The sequence below is a fragment of the Rhipicephalus sanguineus genome, chromosome 9 (genome assembly GCF_013339695.2).
Source record: "Rhipicephalus sanguineus isolate Rsan-2018 chromosome 9, BIME_Rsan_1.4, whole genome shotgun sequence".
NCBI classification, from domain to species: domain Eukaryota; kingdom Metazoa; phylum Arthropoda; class Arachnida; order Ixodida; family Ixodidae; genus Rhipicephalus; species Rhipicephalus sanguineus.
In genome coordinates this window covers 6177415-6200136 of record NC_051184.2, presented here as the reverse complement: position 1 = coordinate 6200136, position 22722 = coordinate 6177415, and the positions used below count along the sequence as shown (strand labels likewise).

General features: G+C 46.6%; 2 protein-coding genes and 1 non-coding gene across 3 annotated transcripts; 2 read left to right on the top strand and 1 right to left on the bottom strand.

Annotated features, from left to right (window-relative positions):
* Positions 1-38: 38 nt before the first annotated feature.
* Positions 39-6517, top strand: LOC125759900 (uncharacterized). Its single transcript, XM_049419345.1, has 10 exons — positions 39-126; positions 594-697; positions 1620-1678; positions 1764-1815; positions 1923-1990; positions 2990-3120; positions 3699-3749; positions 4503-4604; positions 4778-4842; positions 6367-6517. The coding sequence occupies exons 2-10, from the start codon at positions 600-602 to the stop codon at positions 6515-6517; spliced, it is 777 nt and encodes a 258-aa protein (XP_049275302.1). The 5' UTR covers positions 39-126; positions 594-599.
* A 4227-nt stretch (positions 6518-10744) lies between these two features.
* Positions 10745-19222, bottom strand: LOC119404499 (uncharacterized). The gene is made up of 4 exons (XM_037671021.2): positions 19049-19222; positions 17009-17040; positions 13687-13929; positions 10745-10905 (listed from the first exon to the last, which is right to left on the bottom strand). Exons 1-4 carry the CDS (start codon positions 19050-19052, stop codon positions 10801-10803), a joined length of 384 nt encoding a protein of 127 aa, XP_037526949.1. The 5' UTR covers positions 19053-19222; the 3' UTR covers positions 10745-10800.
* Positions 19223-20414: 1192 nt separating this feature from the next.
* On the top strand, positions 20415-20487 carry Trnar-acg (transfer RNA arginine (anticodon ACG)). Its single transcript has one exon. It is a non-coding gene; the product is annotated as a tRNA-Arg (tRNA).
* The last annotated feature ends 2235 nt before the right edge of the window (positions 20488-22722 follow it).

The window sequence follows — 22722 nt, the reverse complement described above, 5'->3', positions numbered from 1 at the left end:
TCGTTAATTTTCTTTTGTGTGTGTGTGAATCATCGTTCTGCATTCGAGGTGCTGAGTAGCCGCATAAGAACCTTCCATCCCGCCTGGATATCGGACAAGTTCAAGGTGTTCGCCCAACACGAAAACGTAAGTGCATTGCTCTTAACAGCAAAGCTGTTCTTAATCGAGACTTCTCCGTCCGTTGATAGACGGGAAAGTCTCGCTTCAACATCGTTTCAACACGCGTTGAGCTAGATCAAGTTGAAATTATGTCCTCGAGACGAAGATGAGCATTTACTATCACTCTAACGAGCCTGCGTATGTTAATGAATGGTTCGTTTCTTTTAACCATAAAGAAACATGAAGTCTTACAGCAGTGACGTAGCCAGGAATTTTTTCTGTTTCGTAAGACCGGGGCTGGGGGGAGGACAGGTGCTCTGTGTGACACCCCCTGGCCTCTGTTTTACAGTAAAGTCTTGCGATATTTTAATTGCACGTGAAATAGTTTGGGACGCGAGCTACTCCAGACTTTGACGATCACCCGAATGCTACTCGCATTGATCGTAACTGACACCAGTCACTCTCTCTGTTGTAATCTTATTACTTTTGATCAGGTGCCGATGGTGACTGAGAACGAAGGTCTCCGTTCTTACGCGACCATTCGGAAGACGCTCTTCGAGAACACGCTCAAAACGGAAGCAGCCCACATCGATGAAAGGTAAGGCCGGGACACAATGCCGATGACGATGACAATCATCATGATGGTTAATCGAGTTGGCACGTCTTGGGTACGAAGCAGGCAAAAATTAAATAGGTGCAGGAGTAATAGTGACACCGTTACGTGTAAAACACCTATGCCTATAATAAAGGAATAATAGCGTATTGTTTATAGCTCGTAGTCAATCTGTAGTAATAACAATTTTTGGGGGTTTAACGTCCCAGAACCACGATATGATTGAGAGACGGCGTAGTGGAGGGCTCCGGAAATTTCGACCACCTGGGTTCTGTAACGTGCACCTAAATCTAAGCACACGGGCCTCAGGCATTTTCGCCTTCATCGAAAATGCGGCCGCCGCGGCCGGGATTCGATCCCGCGACCTGCGGGTCAGCGGTAATCTGTAGTGAAGACTGTGGGTTCAGCCGACATCAAGTTGCTTTTGTGTCCACTTTCGCTTGCCATGGTCTTTTCAACACTTCTAAGCATTGCTTGGCTTCATTATTTGTTGGCTTCGCGTGGTCGCGGTTTACGACCCTCGATCGAGGGGTGACTTCCAATAATTATCAACGTTGTCGTCTAATTAGCGTTTTCTTACAGTTCCTTCTTTTAACCACTGTCTCGTAGTATTAGAACTTGGTGTTCTGCGAAAAACAGAAGTGGTCACGCATATAGTAATAACAACGCGAACTGCTTGTAACTTCAGCGGCGGTGTGCAATTAATCGAGATAACGAAACGTGTTCGGTTTTGCCGCTTCGTTGATGACCGCGTATCGGATTTACCGCCTATCGCAGCTTTCGGTAGCTGAAGCTACAGGTCAATCTGTAGTGCATGTAGAATTGCGCCGGTTCTGAATAGATGCGAGCGAGGATAACCTTCGTTGCTAAGCCGATGGATTACAAATGCTTATCCGCGACGTCGCAGGTGGCTGGGTACCATCCTCGATCCGGAGTGTTCTGTCGACGCCCAAGGAACAAACATCTGTGAGTTCACGCGTGAACATTCTTGTTCCCCCTTTCAGCGCGGATGGTATATGTTTTTTTTTGTGTTTGTTTTTTTGTTCCGCAGATGCTCCGGTGTCCTTCTGGAACGTCTCTCATCCCTCCCACGACAACTTCCTGTGCGTATTTTTTTCGCGTTGCGCAGCATCGTTTACGCTAACTAATTTATCTAGCTACCGTATTTATCAAATGTAACTAAATGTTTTTTTTTATTTTCATGTTGTAGCATGATGCACATGCCGGACACTCTGCCCAAGATCTCTCGTTGCCTGGTGTCTCAGGTTCTGCGAGAAGGTACGGGTGTATTTCGATTGAAGCTTTCGCATAGATTTACTCGCAATTAAACAAAAGAAAGACGCTAATGCTAAAGGAGCCCCTAACAACCTCTGAAAATGCAAAGAACGAGTGCGTTATTCTCTCCTGGGGATTTCCGTCTTTTCCGCACAATTGGTAACGCCACCAGTCTGTTCACGTGACGTCATGAGGAAATAAGCTCTCGATTGGTTCACATACGAATGATATCGGTTGTGAACTGTCTCCCACCCTGCTTTGCCGCGCAGTCGCACGCCCGTTCTGCCTCGTCTCGCACGACTGCACAAACGCACAAAGCGAAGTTTCACTTCGCTTTGTGCGTTATCGACTGCGCAAGCGCAGATGACAGCGTGTAGCCGAAAAGTGCGAAATCCTGATAGGCTGAACGCTTCGCGGGGACCGTGTCCACGTGTTTTATGAGGAAATAAGTGGCGAGGAGGAGACCGCGCCTGTAGGAAGGTTAGTGAAGGCGCGAAAGAAACCACTTTCTTTTGAACTCGTAGTGGTTTAGGGGCCCTTTAAAAGATAAATCAATAATATCTGGGGTTTAACGTCCCAAAACCACGATATGATTATGATCATAGAGAGCCGTAGTGGAGGGCTCCGGAAATTTCGACCACCTGGGGTTTTTTAACGTCCACCTAGATCTAAGTACACAGTCCTCAAACATTTTCGCCTCCAGCGAAAATGCTGCCGCCAAAGCCGGGATTCGATCCCGCGACCTTCGGGTCAGCAGTCGAGCGCCATAACCACCAGACCACCGTGGCTGAGCAAAGACCTAAATTCATTTAGAGCAATAAATTACCCTTTGAGAAGTGTATATCGTCGTGAAACGAAATTTTGAGCGTGGGATTCTGTCGTTTCTCTTCAGCCCGTCACACGTCGTTGTGTGTTCAGCATATTTGTTTTGTTTTGTTTTTTTACACCATTTTAGGGCTTTTTTAGCTTTGTTACACCCCTCTTACCCTCCCGAATCGACAGGAGCCGGCGACCTCGCGAGCCCTTACTCGCAGCCCACCTGGTCTGACGTCACCAAGAAGCACTTCAAGAACACGCGCCAGTGCTTCGCCAAGCAGCTCTCCGAGACCGCTAGCCAGAACGCTTCAAAGACGGTATCGTGTTGCAGTCTTCTAACTTACCCAAACCTAGCCTAGTCTAGCCTAGATTAACCTAACCTAACGAAACTGACCTGACCGCGTATATTAATGGCAACTCAGGTTCCGGCGCCGGAACGTGAGGTAATGCGTTCATATCCAGGCAACGATGAAATGTGGCAGCGTGATATGACAAGTCACCTTAACACAAGGTCAGATTGCCATATTGGAAACGGCTGATCGCCGACCAGCCAACGATCAAGAGAGCGTCAGTTATTGGGAAACGGTATGAGACCGGCGCGAGGGCCCCATTTTTGTAACCGGCCAGCGCCGGACTTTTTGCGTACAACGCCGTCATCGATATGTGTAACTCATAACGAGATTCGCTTGAGTATGTCATTTATCAGATTGCTCAGTGGGCCGTTGATTCTTTCCCTAACATCTCCGTGGGGCGAGGAAACAATTTTCAAAACGGTCCTGCATGATGGGATAAAAGCAGCGCAATGTCCTAATGGGTTGCGTCCAATTTGGCGGCTAGAGTGATTGGTCTTTCATAACTTACTCTGTTTTTCTTTTTTTTTTTTTGCAACACGCAGGAAATACTCTCAGTGGTCGCAGAATCTGCTGCAATCAGCCCGAGTTTCAAGGTATTTCAATCGTACAGCAATACCGCGGGATTTCTGGGAGAACTATACCTGCTACAAAACTTTTCTGAGCCTCGAGCTCGCAAAAGTTTTTGAGCTAATCTTGTATTTCTAGCATTGTCGTACTGTCTGAAGGCTTTGCTTCGTATGTAGTACTAAGGGAGTCGTTAAGATCGTTTGTTTATCTCAGTTTGAACTTTTCATTTTATTCTTTTTTACTCTTTATGCTTTATTAGATTTGTGGTAACTATGTCATTAAAGCTGTTTTGCTCGATTAGTGCGTATTAATTGTAATAAACATGTTGCCTACGCCGCCAATACGTAAGGGGTCGCGGTCCTAGTCAAGCCCATTGGAGGTTCACAACATCCCGAATGCTGGAAATAGTTTCAAAGTTTCAACATCAAGGGGCGTTGCAGCAGTCGCTTCGTTCCTGTAATCTTGCGGTCTTGCGCACGCTTTGTAGTGCTGTTGTGGCGTGGGTTCGTTTCGACAAAGATGTAACGCTGAAGTTCCTCGCAAGAGTAAATTCCTGTAGCCAGTCCCGACGACGTACCTATATTTGTGCGAGAAAGTACACTTTCGTACACAAATCTCGCGATATTAGCGAATTCGATCCGCGAATTCTGTCCTTAAAAATGGGTGAACCCCCGCGAAAAAAAAAAAAAAAAAACGCAGTTTCTTCGCTGTTTCTACGTTCTGAAATCAATTGCGGTTCGGAGCACGTTTTACAGCGCCCCACTGTTCTCTTGCGACAGATCTACAAGCAGTTTGTGAGCCAGAAGAACATTGACGGCAAGAGCTTCGTGAAGGTTTTCAACATGAACGTGGACCAGTTTTTCTTCGTTTCCTACGCATCGGTGAGTGACGTCACGGCGGGGCAGCAGCGGACGCGGTTATGTGTGATACAGTTGCGAACGAAGGCGAAGGGCAAGAAAACGTGAATGCATTTAACTAAACAGAAGTTCAAGTCAAATGATTTCGCAGCTAGCAGGCGCTAATTTTGCAATGTTGATATTTTCTTTCGTGTCAGAGCTACTGCGGGAGCTCTCCGGCCGTGAAGCCTTCCCAGCACAGCGAGCTGACCACCCGGGACAGGCATGTGTTTTCTCTAATCTTTTTTCTATCTATGCATTCTTTTCTTGATACTGATGTCACTCGTGGGCACACATCTAACCAAGCTAAGGTGAAAAATTCCGGGAGAAGTTTCCGCCGGAAGCGAAGTGGCTGATTGATTGCGGGCGTGGCTTGAGGGCGCGCCTATGCAGTTGGTATCGGGCCTTATTACGTTCCTGCGCCGGCGCCGGAACGTGAGGTTATGCATTCATATCCAGTCAACAATTAAATGTGGCAACGTGAAATGACAAGTGAACTTGATAAAAGATCAGATCAACTTATCAGAAACTGCTGACCGCGGACAAGCCCACGGTCGAGAGAGATTAATTATTTGAAAACAGCGCATGCAAATACGCATGTGTCCGGCCCACCTTCGAGGACCGCATTTCTGTGTGGTCACCGGCGCCGGGTTTTTCGCGCACTAAGCCGTCACCGAAATAACGAGCTTCGCTTGAAAAATTACAAGGAGAAGTTTCGGGATCTACACAGATTTTTTGGAAAATCGTACCGGTCCCTGATAGCTTGTCTGATAGCTTGTTTTTTTCTCCTTGACTTCGTAAGCGACCGTGATTTTTCGCCATCCTACCTGATCAGGTGGGAGTGTTACGTCACGCATCCAGCCTTTGCAAACGAACTAGTCCAGGGTGGACACACTCCTACGGAAGGTGTACAAGGTGGCTCTCGGCCTACCGGTACGCTCCTCCACGGAGAAATTTTTCGCCCTGGGACTCAACAATACGTTAGTGGAGATGGTGGAGGCCCATTTCACCGCGCAGTACGAGAGATTATCGCGAACTCCAGCCGGTCGCTATACTCTTGCAGAAGCCCGTATCCGTTACACCCCTACCTTATCTCCTAAAACCAACATCCCTTCCGTTCAGAGAGCACATTTCAAATTTCTCCCCATGCCTCGGAATAGGAACCCCACCTCTCACACTGAAAGGCGGATGGAACGGGCCGAGGTCCTGTACATCCGCTTTGAAACTAGTAAAAAAAAAAAAACAGCGTATGTTGACGCGGCCGAGGTCCACAGACGCCTGGGTTTTTCGGTCGCCGTGGTGAACTATGCAGGGCAAGTCATATCGGGAAGATGAATCAAAACAACTAATCCAGAGGAGGCAGAGGAGGCGGCCATCGCCTGGCCATAGCCAACACGGCCGAAACGTACATCACCACCATCAGGCTCGAGCTTTCGCCTCCCGAGCCCCACGGCCCAACCCAGGTCGGAACGGGGAATGAGGCAGAGGAAATTAGGCGGTTGACACGCGACCGTTTGGTGACGTATCACGTAATTACGCAACATTATAGGTTGGCCAGACTTCGCTATCCCCGGGGTACGAATCTCTAACTAAACGGCAGGAGCTTGTTTGGAGACAACTCCAGACGGGCTCCTTCCCAACACCAATTCTTTACTCCTGCATATATATTCCACTACATGTACACCTCAGTGCTAGCTGTGGCGAGCTCCCGGGCCGACCTCTTTCACATACTTTCGGGGTGTCCCAGTATACGTATCCACGGTAGCCCACAGGGCTTGCATATTATCACGACGCAGCAGTGGAGGGCCACACTGCTCAGCTCCGACCCTGTCGAGCAGATCTGGATCACGAGGCGGCCAGAGGCAGCCGCTAAAGAGCAGGAGCTCCTGGCCGACTAACGTCGCCGCCTCCCGCAATCGAACAAACCATTTTCATTGGTTTTGAATAAGTTTTGCCCTTAATACAGGCCTAACACGTGACCTGGGGGAGACTGCGTATTGGTCGAGAATAGTTCTGCTGCACTTCCCGCGTGCTCTGACCTGGTGATCACGTGTTATGCCTAATGCTTTTTTTTTTCTTCATCCCTGTTGCGGTATGCTCTCTCGTATTTTTTTCCTTCCTCCACGCGTGACCGGATGGAGCTTTCGTTGAACCTTTTATAGGCCTACTACATTTTTGTTGGCTAAAACTTTCATTGAAACCTGATGCGGATTATCACAATAGCTTGGTTATAAATGGCATAGTTCACATAGCGGGTGCAGTTAAAACGTCGTTTGCAGCAAACTCTGTTCATCGGAATTTGTATTTGTAGCCAAATTCAGCCTACGAGGTGTACACTACCGGCGTAAACTCAATTGCGAACAAATTTCGGTGCGTTCTTCCGTATACAGATTGCTTTTGTAGGAGTGGATTAATTGAGAATATAAAATGTACATTGGGAGCTTCAGCTTTAGGAAGCCACATAGGGACTACAGACTTCTAAGTACGCGCACCAAATGTTCGAATCGTTTCAATACCCTCATTTCGCGAGTTACTAAACCGAGAAAAAAAAAAACGGTGAGTCTGTTCAGTGTTGCTTTAACGTTTTCGTACCACTGGGACCAGGCCCGCAGCCAGGAATTTTTTTCGGGGGTGGGGCACTTGCTGAAAACCTTGACTATTTGAGAAAACACCTTCTTTCATTATTTATTTTTTGGTAAAAACACCTACTTCACCAAAATTTTGGGGGGGGGGGAGGCCGAGCCCCACCCCCCTCTCCTGGCTACGGGCCTGACTGGGACACTCTCCAGTGGTTAGCGCGAATTACCGAAGTAAAGGCTTCTGCTGGTCTTATTAACGCGAGAGCGTTAGACAGCTCGTTTCGCAGAAATTTCGGTGTCGGCGGTGTCGGCGTCTTTGGTTGTGAGCGAAAATTCGAGATAGACGCAAATAAAGAAATAATAAAAATCTTCGCTTCGAGTGTGATCTGGGATTCGACTCGCTCGGTGGCGCGATGCGTTTAGCCACTCGGTGAGCTTTTTATATACGCCGTTTAGCCTTGGTGGTACGCACATCTCGGAGGTTCTTCAGCGGCATGACAGAGAACCCGCGAGATGGCGCAAAGGGCCCACGGGCGCGCTTTCCGTGTTCTGCCACCCCGCATGCATGGATGTAGGAACCGTGATGTCGCTCTTCGGCTTTCCTTGCGGCACGGTTTAGGTCTCGACCGAGAAGCAATGCTAGGCTAGCGATTGGGAAGGCGATACGAACACGGTCCGATTACGCTATCGCGTTCTACTCTTGAAGACGAAGCTCAAGCGTCCTCCCAGTTTTTCACGTCATTTTTGAAACGAGGTCCCTTCGCCGGCGTTACAGGGTGAACACTGCACTGAAGAACAGCCCCGAGTTCCACGCCGCGTTCCGGTGCCCTTCGAAGCGCGCCATGAACCCCGAGCATCGATGCCAAGTGTGGCACACCTCCTGAACAACACCTCGGCATCATGATCACCACCAACTTTTCTCCGCATCCGAACCGCCGACGACAGACGCCGCACGAGGCAAACAGAAATGAAGCCGGGATTCGAAGCGAAATCTCCACAAAGTTGTTTTTCTGAAAATGGGACCCCTTTCCATTGTGCCTGGACATCAACCAAAGTGCCGTGCCGACCACAGTGTTCTGTTATATAAATTTTTTTTTTCAGATGCCGGCCACTTACGAGTATTGTTCCTTGTTTTGAATTCGCTGCATGTCGCATTTCATTTTCTCGTGAGGCCCGAGAAATTACCGTGCAGCAAAAGAAAGGCAATAGCGTGCAAAACTGTTAAAAGCAGCGCAAAAAGACGGCAACACGAGAAGGACTGCCCTTGTCGTACTTCTTCCCGTGTTGCCGTCTTTTTGCGCTGTTTTACCATGAAGCAAAAGAAGCTTATGCTAATTGGAGACACGTATATTGCGCATACGTGAATGTGAAAACTATTTCATTATTATTGTGTATAGTGCTCACGGGATGAAGCGCGCCAATTTAGGCCTAAGTAATGCATCTACTTTTGTTTCCACCGCCTTCATTTCGTCTCATATCGGCGTAATTCTGGCTCGTGCAGTACAGCCAGCACAACCTTAGTGGCCATGGAATGCCAAATCACTTAATCAACCCGCATTTATTACCTTACAAGTGTACATGAACGAGACATGAATTTTTTAAGTTGAAGCAAAAGTATTATTCAAGTCGTTGAATGCTATATCCGTTTGAAGGCTCAAACCCGTCTGCACAGGACAAGGCACTGGAAGTGAAATAAGAGTACGTGTCATAGAACTGGATAGAATTGTTAATTCGTTAGCACTGACTCTCCATTCTGACCGCGCATGCGCAGGACAAGTGCTGGAACGTAAACTACGAAATGACTGTAGCGGGCTCAGCTCTCGCGCCGCCATTACTTTGACTGATCCCGCCTTCAGTATGTACTACATCCGTACCACTGTTCCCAAAACTACGCTGATGGGGATAGTTGATCGCACTTAATGTGCCAAAGCAACGCGCGGGCTGCGGAGACTCCAATGCCAAAGGCGATCGACAACTTTCTTTTTACCAGCTGTTACGTTTTAATAGTGCATTGGCGCATGTACCGCCAGCGCCAGTAAACACGCAGGTTACTTGGCGCTTATTACCGTGGTAAGCACGAGGTGATAGTTTACCTTTCGGAGATAACGGAACTTTCTTGAAAGGCAGCGTTTAGTTCACCGACTAAGTAGTTCTTGCTTCTTATACTGGCTGGTACCCACTACGCGGGATTAAGCTAGCAGTTTTAGAATTGTCATGTCACTGACGAGATATTAAGGCTATAATACTATGGTATAATAGCGAACAGCAAAAAAATAAATGGACAGAGGAGACGATATATAAGAATAATGTGGAGGTAAATAGATTTATGCTAGCTGAGATGGCGTCTCTGAGCGAAACAGAGCCCCATGCAGTACTTCAAGATGTCGCAGTCTTTGATGAATATTTTTTTTTTTGTTAAGGCGACGTCTGGTTAACCTCTCTTCTTTCTTATCATCCTCTCTCTAACTCTTCATCGTATTTGCTGCAAGTTCTCGTGACACAGCGGTAACTCCAGTCGGCGAGGTTGTGCGTGTGTCGCCTGCTATATGCTGCTTCCTAGTCAGCTTGCTTTGTTTTGCGTTGCTTCGCTTTGCTTGTTCAGCCGCTTCCAGTAGCAGACTTATTAGCGCCAGAAAACACGACCGCACAAGAACAATGACCCAGGATGTGCACCCGTCTTTTGTATGCTTTCTTAATTGATCGTGTTCCTGACGCCTTGGTCTACTGTTGGTGTACTAAAGATGCACTGACTATAGCTTAACAGCAAGTACTTATTAGAGTATTTCGCTTCTAATAGCAGGCTTTACGGGAAAGGGTCCACTCAGTTTCTGGTAGCGATGCAAGAACACGAGACAATATTTTACAAAAAGAATCTTTATTGCGCAATGGCTGCTCGATTCCGAAGCGGCGCCATAATGCGAAATCTAAATTGTGACACAGTTTTTGCAGTGCCGTCTGGGCAGCCCTTGTAGACATCCGTAGTGAGGGCAAACTTAGTTCGTTTGGAAGTTGTGCTGGAGTTATAGCTTGTTCATTCACATTCCTGTAGGCACGTTTGTTTTTTACAGATCTGGAAAACGACTCACTAAACTTAATAATTTCTAACACCACGATATGATTAAGGCACGCCGTAGTGGAGGACTTCGAAAATTTCGACCATCTGGTGTTGTTTAACGTGCACTGAAATCGCACAGTACACGAACCTCTAGCATTTCGCCTCCATCGAAACGTGAATGCCGCGGCCGCGCTCGCTAAGCTTGTGAATATTTCTACACTACCTACTGAAATCGAAAGTGTGTTGGCGAATGAGAACCGCGTATTCTGATTCTAGTGAGTGGCAGTGATAGTTGTTTGCGATAGCGGTCTGCTTCGCGACGCCGTCACCTTAATCTTTATTGGAGACAATATCTGCTCGTCAACAAGCACACTGACGTATACCGTAATGTATAATAATAAAAAATAAAAATAAAAACAAGCTGGTTATCTTCAGCGACTTCCGCGCTGAAAACAGCCCGTACTGAAAACGCTATCAACATGTTCAAAATAGCTGCCATTGAAGCGTTCTTCCGGTTCCGTTGCGGCTTCCGGTTTCGAGGTGGCGCTCAGTTCTTGGGCACCTTGAAGGACTTGCTCTTCTTGGAAGGCTTAGCCGTGGTTGCGGCCTCCGTGGTGGTGGTGTCCGTTTCGTTGGGAGGGTTGATCCGGAGCTGAGAAAACGAGAATAAAAGTTACGCTCTTACGGGAACACGTGAAACCAACAGATCAAGGAAAGCATAGGGGGCATTATTTGTTGTTGTTTTTTAACTGTAGTGTAATGATTATCACCTTAACTGAAACAAATTAAAGTGGACGAAACAGCACCCTTTCCGTCGGTGGGATCCGAACCCACAACCTTCGAATTACGCGTCCGATGCTCTACGACGGACGGCACTCGATCCCTCGTCCACTTTGTTGTGTATATATGCCTGTTTAATTCCTGTAAATATTAGCCAATTCGAAGGTTGTGGGTTTGGATTCCACCGACGGAAAGGGTGCTTTTTCGTCCACTTTAATTTGTTTCAGTTAAGGTGATAATCATGACACTGCAGTTAAAACAACAACAACAAATAAATGTAAAAATTGGCCGCGTATCTGCGTGCTTCGCTGCAAATGTCGTGTAAAGACGATAGAAGAGGCGCTGTGTGAGATATGGACGCCATCTGGCAATACGTCGGGAAACATGAGTGCTGTGTTGCGTGCTGGTAGTCCCGGCGCAGCAGCAGGCGAAGACCTTTGCAGAGAAACGTCCGCACTCAACGAGTACTCTCCACACACTCTTTTATTTACACGTCGCCTGGGTAAAACAGGAACGCCAGAGCGGCGCCCACAACCGGCAGCCTGAAGGCCGCCCACAACGCTGCTTTTTCATTTTTTAATATTTTTTTTCACCTTCTTGGCCTTCTCAAAACTAAAGTTTTTCAACACCAACCCATGGCATTCGTACAGTGCAATACAGAACCGAAACCGAAACACAACAATGAGCTCGTGCGAAGGGCACGGAGGAAGGCAAATTTCAGCGCAGTCGCATTTTCAGCTTTGTTGAAACAGCGCTCACTAGACGACGACGAAGCAAAAGAAGGCACAGGACAGGCAGCGCCTGTCCTGTGCCTTCTTTTACTTCGTCGTCGTCTAGTGAGCGCTGTTTCAACCAAGATGAACGCATACCAACTCGCTCAAGCTTCCATTCTTATGCATTTTCAGCGCAGCTTAAGAAACTAGGGTCCTTAAAATTACGTATGTATGCATTTTCTATTAAAGGAACACGCCACCTAATACTTACCTAGTGATGTTGCATCTCAGATATGCATGATATTTACTTTTTGATCGACAACGTTCACAAGTATGAACAGCCGTACCAGTTCAAGACGGCTGACCCTTGGGCAAGTGGTTCAACTTTGGCCGAGTGGCTGAATCGAGGGACGTGCCGACAAACAGAAAGACAGACAGACAGACAGACAGAAAGACAGACCAAAATTTCTGCGTTTAAGTTCCCCAAGAAAGACTATCGTCTTTAATAACGTCTCCTATGCTTTTCTTCGGTTAAGTGTCTGTTCGTTGCGTAGGTTGTGTCTAACAACGAAAACGAGTCCGTCGAACAATGCCCTTCTTTCATACGAGAACACGTGACATTCAAGACGGGGCTAAGGCTCTGCGAACTTTATTCTTGACGCGGCTTAGTTACCTGAACCTCAACAGCTCTTGGTCGCGCAACCTTAGACATCCTGTGCTTTATCTCGCCTGTCTTAGACTTAGCGCGCTATCTATAGACAGAGAAATGCTCCGGAAGTCTCTCGTTTGTAAGCAGCTGCTTATTTTTTGTTCTTTGCGCGTCGTATCGCCATTTGCCACCGCTTCCGCTTCTGCAAGACACGGCGTTGTGTGGAGTTTATGTTTATCTTTTTTTTTCTCGCACGAGTATTGGCGGAGTCTCCCCTAGATTGCGTGAGATCCATGCGTTGTAAGTTCTCCAACTGCCACCCATTGATGTGGAAAATACGATAACCTCTTTTATAAATGGGGGCGTCTTACAGCGATAGCCAGTCTTCCTTCTTTCTTTCTTTTTCTTCGAAAGACAAAAAAAAAGTGCTCGATGTACTGTTTCGAATGAACGTTTATTCCTCCTCCCCCGGCCCAAATACGCAGTTCCGTTTTTTCACCGTTTCATCTTTAAAAAAAAAAAAGCGCACGCAACACAAAGAAGAATGAAGACCAAACGAGACGGGACAGGCGCTGTCCCGTTTAAGAAGAATCCTACAACCAACTCTCCCAACTGTCTTTTCTAGTAAACTTTTTTTCATCGTTTGTCGTCTTTCGCGTACTAGCCTATTTACGTTGCGGGTAGTCTACTCGCACCTCAACAGCTCGGGGTCACGTGAACCCGAGCTGTTGACGTCATACCACCGTCGTACAATTTGATTGAAAGGCAATGCTCTGCGAGGAGTTGAATAACTATCCATGTTTTGAGTGTCAGTGGCTGGCCCTGGTCACTGCGGGGCCAGTCATAGAGTTTCATACTTATAGGGAAATGTGGTGCTAGTGTCTATGGGAGCTGCAACGCATGGCCCTTCAGGCAGCATGAGAATGATGGGTAGTACGTGGATTTGCCTAAGATTCGTTGTTTCGGCTCCGTGTGGCCTGCAGCAGCTTTGGCGCAAGGCGAAGTTCAGTAAACGTTCAGCAGTCCCACTTCGCCACCTTGACCCTTTTTAGGCCGACCAAATCAAATCAGCTTACGAGATTCACAAGGATCCATTCTTCTATCCGAAACGAAAGCCAAAACACAACAATAGACAAAGCTGCAAGTGCGTTCGAAGCCGCAAGCACGAAGTCTAGGAAAGTCCACGTACTACCCATCGTTACCACGGTGGTTGAACGGTCACAGCGCCACAGTTGTATCTGGTAAATATCGTAGGAAACTCTTGTGCCGCAAACAAACTGAGTATGCTCACCAGGATGCGCTGCTTCTCGGCGCACGCGTACTCGGACTCGTCGACGTCGTTGTAGCAGTCCGACTTGTACCCCTTGGGCAGACCCTTGCCCTCGAACTCGCACAGCTTCTCGACGGGCCTTGCCTTGACGATCATCTTGTCCAGGGCGCGCGGCTTCTCTTGCGGGCAGTAGAACACCTTGGGCGTGCTGGCGTCGAACACGATGCTCTTGCGCATCATGTCGCCCAGTGTGACGCACGCCACCTGCGTTTCAAAAGCGGGGTCTTCGCTATAGTTATACACTCGATCTATACGTATTGTAGTAAGGAAAAGCTACTTTCTTCGAAACTTTCGTTAGGTAACTTTTTCTTTACGATACAGATTAATGTACAGGTGTAATCAGGGCATGTTTCAAAACAATCGCGGTGCGATGTCTACGTTGCTATTTCCATGCGCGTTTACTTCGTTATCTTGAGGTGATCGGGTTTCACCCACAAAAACTGTAACCAACCCCCTGCGCAGGCCGCACCACAATGTATGGGAAGCTTCTGGGTTGTTTTAGACTACTCTGATAAGATCTTACCATTCCGATGAGGCTGCGCGCACGACACGAGTAACCTAGTTTATTCTGGAGCTAACGCGAACACCTGCGATGAAAGAATGAATCGAACCTTTATTTCGCAGGAGAGGAAGGCTCTCGGCCGCAGTTTGGAAATAGGTGGGGAAGGTGATAACGCTGGAATTTCCGACAACCCATGTATAAGAGACGAAGCGTTCCGCCGATGATCATATTACCGACTGCCGACGACTGTGATTGCCGCTATCAGCTGATAGTATCGATCACCACGTACATCGCTTGTACACTGAGTTACTTAGTTTTCTGGGCACAGGTTCGCCCAATAAAGAGTTTCGTCTCGAGCAGTGTGACTGCCGCCTCCTTCACCGTCAATACCACGTGACACTGTCACTGGAGTTTTCTGCGGGCTGTATCGGTATAGCAACATCAGCAGCTGGCTGGCTACTGAAAGATTCACTGTGCTTTCAGCGGGAAACCGAATTAGTAAAGACCCATATGACCAAGTACCATAATCGTTTATGATCATATGATTCATTTATGTTCATGCTGGAACGTGTAGGTTATCGTACGAGATCATATACGTTACTTTATAGGATTATGTACTGTGAGGAGAGAGTGTGAGATATACGCACATGGGCCCCCCTCCCCCCCGCCTCCCCCTTTAATGGCTTTGTAATGGGTGGGCCTATAAACCCCTCACTCGTTGTGCAATTCACATGTCTTGACGCTTGGCGCGATTCTGCCACGCAACATTACATCAGTTCATGAGGCTCCACGCGTTGCATGACATTCGTGTGGGTTTCTTTTTTTCGGAAGCAATTCCAAGCAATGACGTTGTTCTGTGGTAGAACGCCTGCTTACCACGCAGAAGGCTTGGGTTCGATTCCCACTCGAACCGAACTTTTTATTATTTATTCATTTGCATTGACCTCGGACTTTCGCTCACGGACAACGCTGATTTTTCGCTCTCAGCCAACGACACCGACGCCAACACCGGAGTTTCTGCAAAACAGAGAGCTCTTTAACGCTATCGCGTTAATAAGTAGATAGATGAATTCTTTCAAGGCCGTATCGCGTTGCGTTGTCGTGTTGCGCTAACGCCCATACCTGAGGCCGTTTGTAGAAATCGAGAAACAGCTGCGCCGCTTAGACGCTATAGCGGATAACTCGCGTAAAACGTGTGCTGCATGCGTTACATCACTTAATGTAACTTAGTCGGCTGCTCTTGAATCTTAATCTACTCTATTTCAACGCGTTTCAGTGCATACGTGTCTGGCTTGTCGCCACGTTTGCTGGAACAACTTTCTACCCTGAAAGCTGGGAAACATAATCATCCAGCGAATATTTCTTGCAAGTGCGTTAACTTGAATTTTGCGTGAAAAAAAATAAAAAAGGAGGGACAAAAAATAGTCGTCTGTATAGGCCGTTTGAAGGCAAAGTAGGTATGAAGCAATGCTTGACTCCTTGAAGCTTTGAAATGGAGAATGTTGTGGCTTATCGACGGAGTTTGAGCAGTAATAAGTAATGTATAGTCCATTACCGTCTTCAATTGCATAAACTCCTCACGCTTGCATGAGCTAATCTATAACCATTTTTGCATCTCTTGCGATAGTGCCGCATCCTCTGTAAAGAGGCTGGGCGTTGTTCCCACTCACGGATCTTGGCAGCACTCCACTGAGCACGCCATCACGTTTCTCCGTGTATAGTATTGCTGTTTTCCAGCTGGACAGCCAACGCGCGCGTCCACCACTTTCCTTCGGCACGTTTGTGTCGATTGCACAAGACAGCGAGCGGTGTGACTTCGCTATAAAGCCAGCCGCTTATCTTTCGCAGAAGTGTCTCCATAACGGACACCAGAATTATTATTTTTAAAGTTCGCGTGCTTAGAAACGACCACCGAGAGCAGAAAGATGGGACTCCTGGCAACTGCCAAATGAGGGGGGGGGGCGGTTGTGGGGGTTGAGCAATGCCTGCCAGCTGTGTATAAGATAGCCTCGTCTCAACTGTTGTCGCGATTTGGCGACGTATCGAATCTGAACCATGAATCCAAACGAGCCACGCTCAGCGGAGATCAGTTTGGAAGTCATGCGTGGCCCATCTGGCAAAAACCCGCCTAAGCCCGTCGCCATTTCCGACTAAGGAAAAAAACGAGCTGTACATGATGCATCCAAGGAGGGTAAACGCTAAAAAAAGAAAAAAAAAACGAAGAAAAAAAAACGTAGGGAGCGTATACACTGTGCCTTCCCATTGCTCACAACGCCCATGCTATCGGCAGAAACCTGAACCATTCCTCTGACTGTGACCTCGCGACCACCTGGTTTCGCGTTTTTTTTTTTTTTTTTTGTAGCCAAACGCACTGCGCGCCTCTGGGAGACTTGTAACACTCCAAGTGTGGGACGCGCATGCGCCGTCGATATCAGGACAACATGAGGGCGTGATCAGGCCTTGGGTGTCTTTATAACTGCTATCAATTAACAACAAACACGTGCAAGCGCTACAGCCGCTTATGCGCTAAATGTTCGCAGAGTCTGAGGAGGGACATGAACCATTAAGCAACGCAACTAGTTGAGGAAATGGAAATGTGCACGGTGGTGAAATTAGTCATGTGCATGCACCTAATTCGATGTCCGGCAGGTTGTTAGCAAGTTTATATATTGAGTTAGACTGCGTCTTGATTCGTGTTTTGAGTTCGAATTACAATTAGGGTAAAAAAAAGTGACCAAACACTTCCTTTGTTATCACCAAGAAATATTGCACGCTACTCACCATTGACAGGGTGGCTATCACAAGCAGTTTATCTGAAAAAAAAAAAAAAAAGACAAGCATAGAAAGCTTAGCATGGAAGATTTTTTAAAGTGAAACTCTCCAACTATACTCTGACAGAGCTACGTTGAAAAATAAGCTATCATTCCATTTTATATGCATTATTACTATTGATTGACGAAAATCTGGTGATTATATTTCCAAATCACATTTGTAGACGCTAGGAGCCCTGCCTCTCAGGCCGCCATGTTTATTTTTAAAGTTTAATAATACTTGATATTCGGCGAGATAGTGCAAAACTTTTGGGAATGTTAAAATGCAAAAATAGACATTTGCATAGCGCCTGTCCTACGTCTCTCGATCTACGTGTCATGTGAATCTTTATTTTTGTGCTTTAATGTCCCCAAAAGTTTATTTTGATCTGCAGTTTCGTCACTCGGCGCTAAAGTTGAACCGTTTGGCCGCTTTATCAATTTGCGTCGAACCCGGCTGGAGCGGAATTCGAACTTACGACTTCGTGATCAGTAGGAGAAAGCCAGAGATTGACTTGAGCGAGACTATGAGTCCTCGATTCCTCTTTGGCTGTTGCTAGGGTTACGTCCAGACGTAACTGTAGTCACCGCTATCGTTACGTCCAGACTAAAGTCCCTAGATTTTTCCCTGTTGAAGAGCAGGGAAAATCTAGGGACTCTAGTCATGTGGCTTTCCACAAACGTGAGTACATTATTTTCCTGTTGCTCAGTGAAGGCCCTCTGCGCCCTTCGGGCGCGGCAACCTAATCGTGGCTTCGCCCTCGCTTCGCGAGTGCGGCCATTTCGCTAACGCTCAATGGCCGGTTGGCAGGATCACGGTCACGCGCTACTGGCCGCTGTCGCGGCCACGCGCTGTTTAGCCCGCGCAGCCTGCCCCTTCGGGGCAGGCGGAGGCGTACGTAACCCAAGAGCCGCGTCGCGCTTCTCTGGCAACAGACTTCAGCAACACCTGAGACAAAAAAAAAAAGAAAAAAAAAGGCTGCAGCGAGGTTCGAACCAACGTCCTCGCAGTTCCGAGCACGACACGCTAGCCGCTGCGCCACTGAGGCCAATCGGTTCGGTAGGTCTAACGGGCTGCATTTGTATTGCCACGCTGGACGTAACTTTTAAGACTCGTTATTCTTACGTCCAGACGTAACTGCAACGGCTCGCACCGTTACGTCTAGACGTAACGCTAGACACTCCCTTCCTCTTTTCGCTTTGTGCTACAGCTCTCCTTGAAGCAATCATTTCCCTGTTTGTTGTTTTACTTCGCGTATACGCAGGTCACGTCAAAATGAAATCTAAGCACCACGTAATTACACGCTTTGATCGTGCCCACGCTGTAGTGTCGAATCGTGTCAAGGCCACGTCGAATATTTATAGCGTAACGAGCGGCACGTTACAGACGCAACGTTTACGGTTGACCTGCTCCCAAGGGTCCGTTCTGCACCACTCGCCAAGTTCAAACGTGTTTTATGTTGATTGTAGTAAACATGTAGTAAGAGCCACGTTTCGTAGAGAATTCACGTATTTGTTTAGCTGGTACATTCACGTATCGTTTCTGGCTCAAGTTTCAGGCAGCCATGCAGCGTCGCAAGTAGCACTGTGGCGCTAGCCACATACAAATCTTGTTGCCCGTTTTGCCAGCAGTCAAGCGTTCGCCCACGATTCACTCATAACAGGTAGCTTTTAGGCCTATGCAACGATATCGTCAGCACCTTGCGTTTAAGGCACAAAGGGCCAGTGATGGAACACGTAAAAGCAAAACGCTACTGGAATCACCGCGGACCATTCCGTGAGCTTCGCTAAGCGCATCTTCCGTCTCGACATCAGATTAGTGCGGGTAACTCCAGTCAAACCATCTTTCGAACCCTAGTGACGACGTTTGTATCAGCCGACGAAAGAAACACTAGGACGACGAGAAGCTTTGACATCGATAGGCGCTCTTCGCGGAGTAGGTCCTTCAGCATTCGTGTGTACAAACTTCAAAACCTCGCTATCACTAACCGAAGAATCGTTTTTCACTCACTCATCTTGTATCCTGGCGCAGAGGCGTCGTTGTATCAATCCTTTGAATTGACGAATCTCGTTTCAACGGCTCTCTCTGTCCGGAGGGGGCACAATCCGAAAAAGGCTTTGCGCTGGTCGCTCTACCGCCGCTGACGTATATGTTGTGGGCCCCGACAAACGGGCTAGCTGGCTGGCCCGTCGCGCCTGGGTGAGCCGTCCGAAGGAGGGGGGTTCGAAACCCTCCTTGCCCGAAACCTGTTTGAGAGTCGAGGGAGGAGGTCTCCTTGCGGAATGCCCAGCAGGAAACGAAAAGAGTTGAGAGGCTGTGGCTTGCAGGTTGCGTCGCGATTCAGTCTCTCGCTGGTTGTTGCATACTTCCTGGCGTTACTGGCGTGTAGCGGTAGTGTTCGCAGTCGCTCACTGCAACGCGTCCCTCTGAACGTGATCGCATCTCTGAACTCGCAGTCTTCGTTGGCATCTTGTCTCATCGCCGAGCGGACAAGAGAGTGCAACAACCAGTATTTTTGTTGTTGTTGCCGTATCCCGCTTGCATGTTTCCGCTATGCTGTTCGCTGCGTTTCTTTAGTCCTTATTTTTTATTATTTCTTTTTTTGCTCGATTTACGTGTTGTCTTTGACCGCGTATGCGTGTTACGAGGAAGACAGCGGAGGCGTCTTGTGTAACTTCCTTGTTTCCGTACGGGTCGTCACTTGTCAAAAAGGAGATATATCTTCTACCATTTCATTGTGGTGAATGGATAATAAGGGGGATGGGGGGGGGGTTGCGTCTCAATCCAAGAGTGCATTCGAGTTAAGCCAGCTGTCCACTGAAAATAAAGCAGTAGTGAATTCGTTTTTTGCGTATCCTAAAAATACCGTTAGCTGTTGTGTTGTCGCAGTTTATGTGTAGCTGCACTTAAATTAAATTGCTCGGTTCAGAAGTGTATGTGTGTAAGATGTATTATTATTATTATTATTATTATTATTATTATTATTATTATTATTATTATTATTATTATTATTATTATTATTATTATTATTATTATTATTATTATTATTATTATTATTATTGGTGGTGGTGGTGGTGGTATGTGCAGTAGTAGTAGTAGTAGTAGTAGTAGTAGTAGTAGTAGTAGTAGTAGTAGTAGTAGTAGTAGTAGTAGTAGTATTTGTGTAACTGGCTCGAGAGCCCGTGAAAATCTTGAATCAGTTGCATACCTAAAGTTGCATGCAGTACATATGTAGCGCTGCTTCTTTGACGTCAGCTAAATATTCACATTAGTGTGACGCAATTTGTTCTTAAAAGGAGCATAATAATATTTAAAAAATCCTTTTTTAATTACTTTTGAAACGGTATAAGGCCCTGTACGCAACTTTCTGCCACGTGGGCCTGTGGCGCAACGGATAACGCGTCTGACTACGGATCAGAAGATTCCAGGTTCGAATCCTGGCAGGCTCGTTTCTTTTTTTTTTTTTCCTTTTTAAGAAGATTGGTGTTAACACATTTTATTTTATTACTTTTGAATTTTTTTGACCTGCCTCTACGTTTTCATTCGACTACTTATTATGCGATGTGCGGGAAAAAACAAAGACGTGATTCTTGCTGCTCCGCAACGTTCGGAAACGAAGTTTTGAGCTGAATGAACTCTCCGGCGATATTGAACTCTTATAATGTGAATTGGAACAGTAACGCTGTTTTAACAAAGCTATATTAGCTTAATGACTGCGACGTACAAGTTATGTAATGCGCCATTGAGAGGAATGCCCCGTATGTTTCCTTTTGAAAAGCCCGCTTAAACACAAGGCATATCTCGCTACCGCGAGCGGTGTTTCAAGTCTTGGTCGGCAACCCTGTAGTATTTGTGACTCGCATGAGTTAACTGTAATTAGCGAACCAGTCGTATAATCGTAGTAATTACTGTTATTCGCTTACCAATGCTCATTGACGAATGTTTCTGCGACAGTGAGCCAAGCGGTACATAGCCCCCGAGATTGCGCCAGAGCGCAATCTCGGGGGCCATGAGCGGTAGAACACAACTTGTGAAGTCTCGGAGAGATGGCGCCACAAGTTCTAATAAAAAATTTGGCGGCACATTTTGAACGTCGTGGGTCCATGGAGAAAATCAAAACGAGGTAACAGCACGTGACGATTCTCGAGCTGGTGCAGTCAACAAAGCATTGTGAAGCTTCGTCCCCTTGTTCTTCTGGAAAAGCAAGCACTGCGCATGTGCTTAAGGCTACCTAAATTTGTAGCGAATAACGTTTTGTATATGAAAGCTAGAATGCCCTCACTTGTCACTTTGTACAATCTCTTCTCGATCCACTGTCCGTCCAAATAAGGGAGGTTATTCCGATTAGTAATGCGACAAATTCTCTTTGAGAATTTGTCGCATTACTCTCTTTGATGGCATTTTCCCTTTGATGACATTTCTACTTTGATGACACTTTCCATAACACTGCAAAACACCTACCGAGTAACATGTTAAGAGCTACCCTACAGGACTACCTGGTCAGAATGCAAGCAAACGTAGTCATTGCGACGGACGCGTCGCAGAGAGAGGAAAAGTGTGGCATCGGTATATACTGCCCTTTTCTCGACTACTCCTTTTCGCTCCAAATTCCAGATTACACACCCATCTTTATTGCAGAATTTTTAGCGATAGTCTTGGCCCTTCGTAAACTGCCCACATCAATAAATTCCGCAGTAATAATAACGGACTATTTATCAGTGTGCAGTGCGCTCACGGCATCCGGTGATATGAAAACATTGAAAGAGTTCAAATCCCTAACACCTGATCACTTAACGTATGTTCGTTTAGTATGGGTACCTGGGCATAGAGGTCTATTTCTAAATGAAACAGCTGTTACATGAGCGAAAGCAGCGTTAGACGGACCAGCTATTAATATTACCCCTACATCAGCTTTTATAGTAGCGGCTAGATCTCGGAGGCAAGTGATGATGCGAGAACTCAGTATACCATCTCTAAGAAATTCCCCGGACTTTAATCATCTAATGACACCCTGGAAAAGTTCAACATGTCATAACAGAGATCTGGAAGTTATAATTACGAAGTTGGGTTGCCGTATTCCATCATTAAATTTTTATTTATATAGAGCCGGTATGGCACCATCACCCCTTTGTTCTTATTGTAGGGAAGAGGAAACAATAGAACACTTTCTGATCTCAGGTCAGAAGTTTTCTACATTACGAAAGACATCTCTAGAAACGCCGTTACGCATCATGGCATTAGAGTTGAGAACCTCAAATTTATTATCTCTAGGTGCACTTACCCTTGGGCACAGCAGCGGGAAAGTATGCGAGGCCATGCAAGATTTCATAAAACAGTCAAAGAGATTTAAACAATAACCACAGTTCAAAAGTTCCATAGGTAACCAGAAGCAAAGTACAGCAACATTCGTTTCTATATTTATGTATTTCTTATTTGATGAAAATTAATTCCACCCACCTTTTTCCTTTTTTTTTAAATTATTATTCTCACAAACTCAACTTGTAAAAAATCTTTTTGTTATACAAAATAGAAAATTATTCTCATTACTAGTTTTTAAATAATTTTTTCTAAGCTACCCGAATCTTGGCCAATCCCCTTGGGAGCATAGGTCGGCAAAAAATGTGGAACTCACTCAGACTCACTCACGAAACATATCTTACCCTTAGAGCTCACTCGGACTCAGA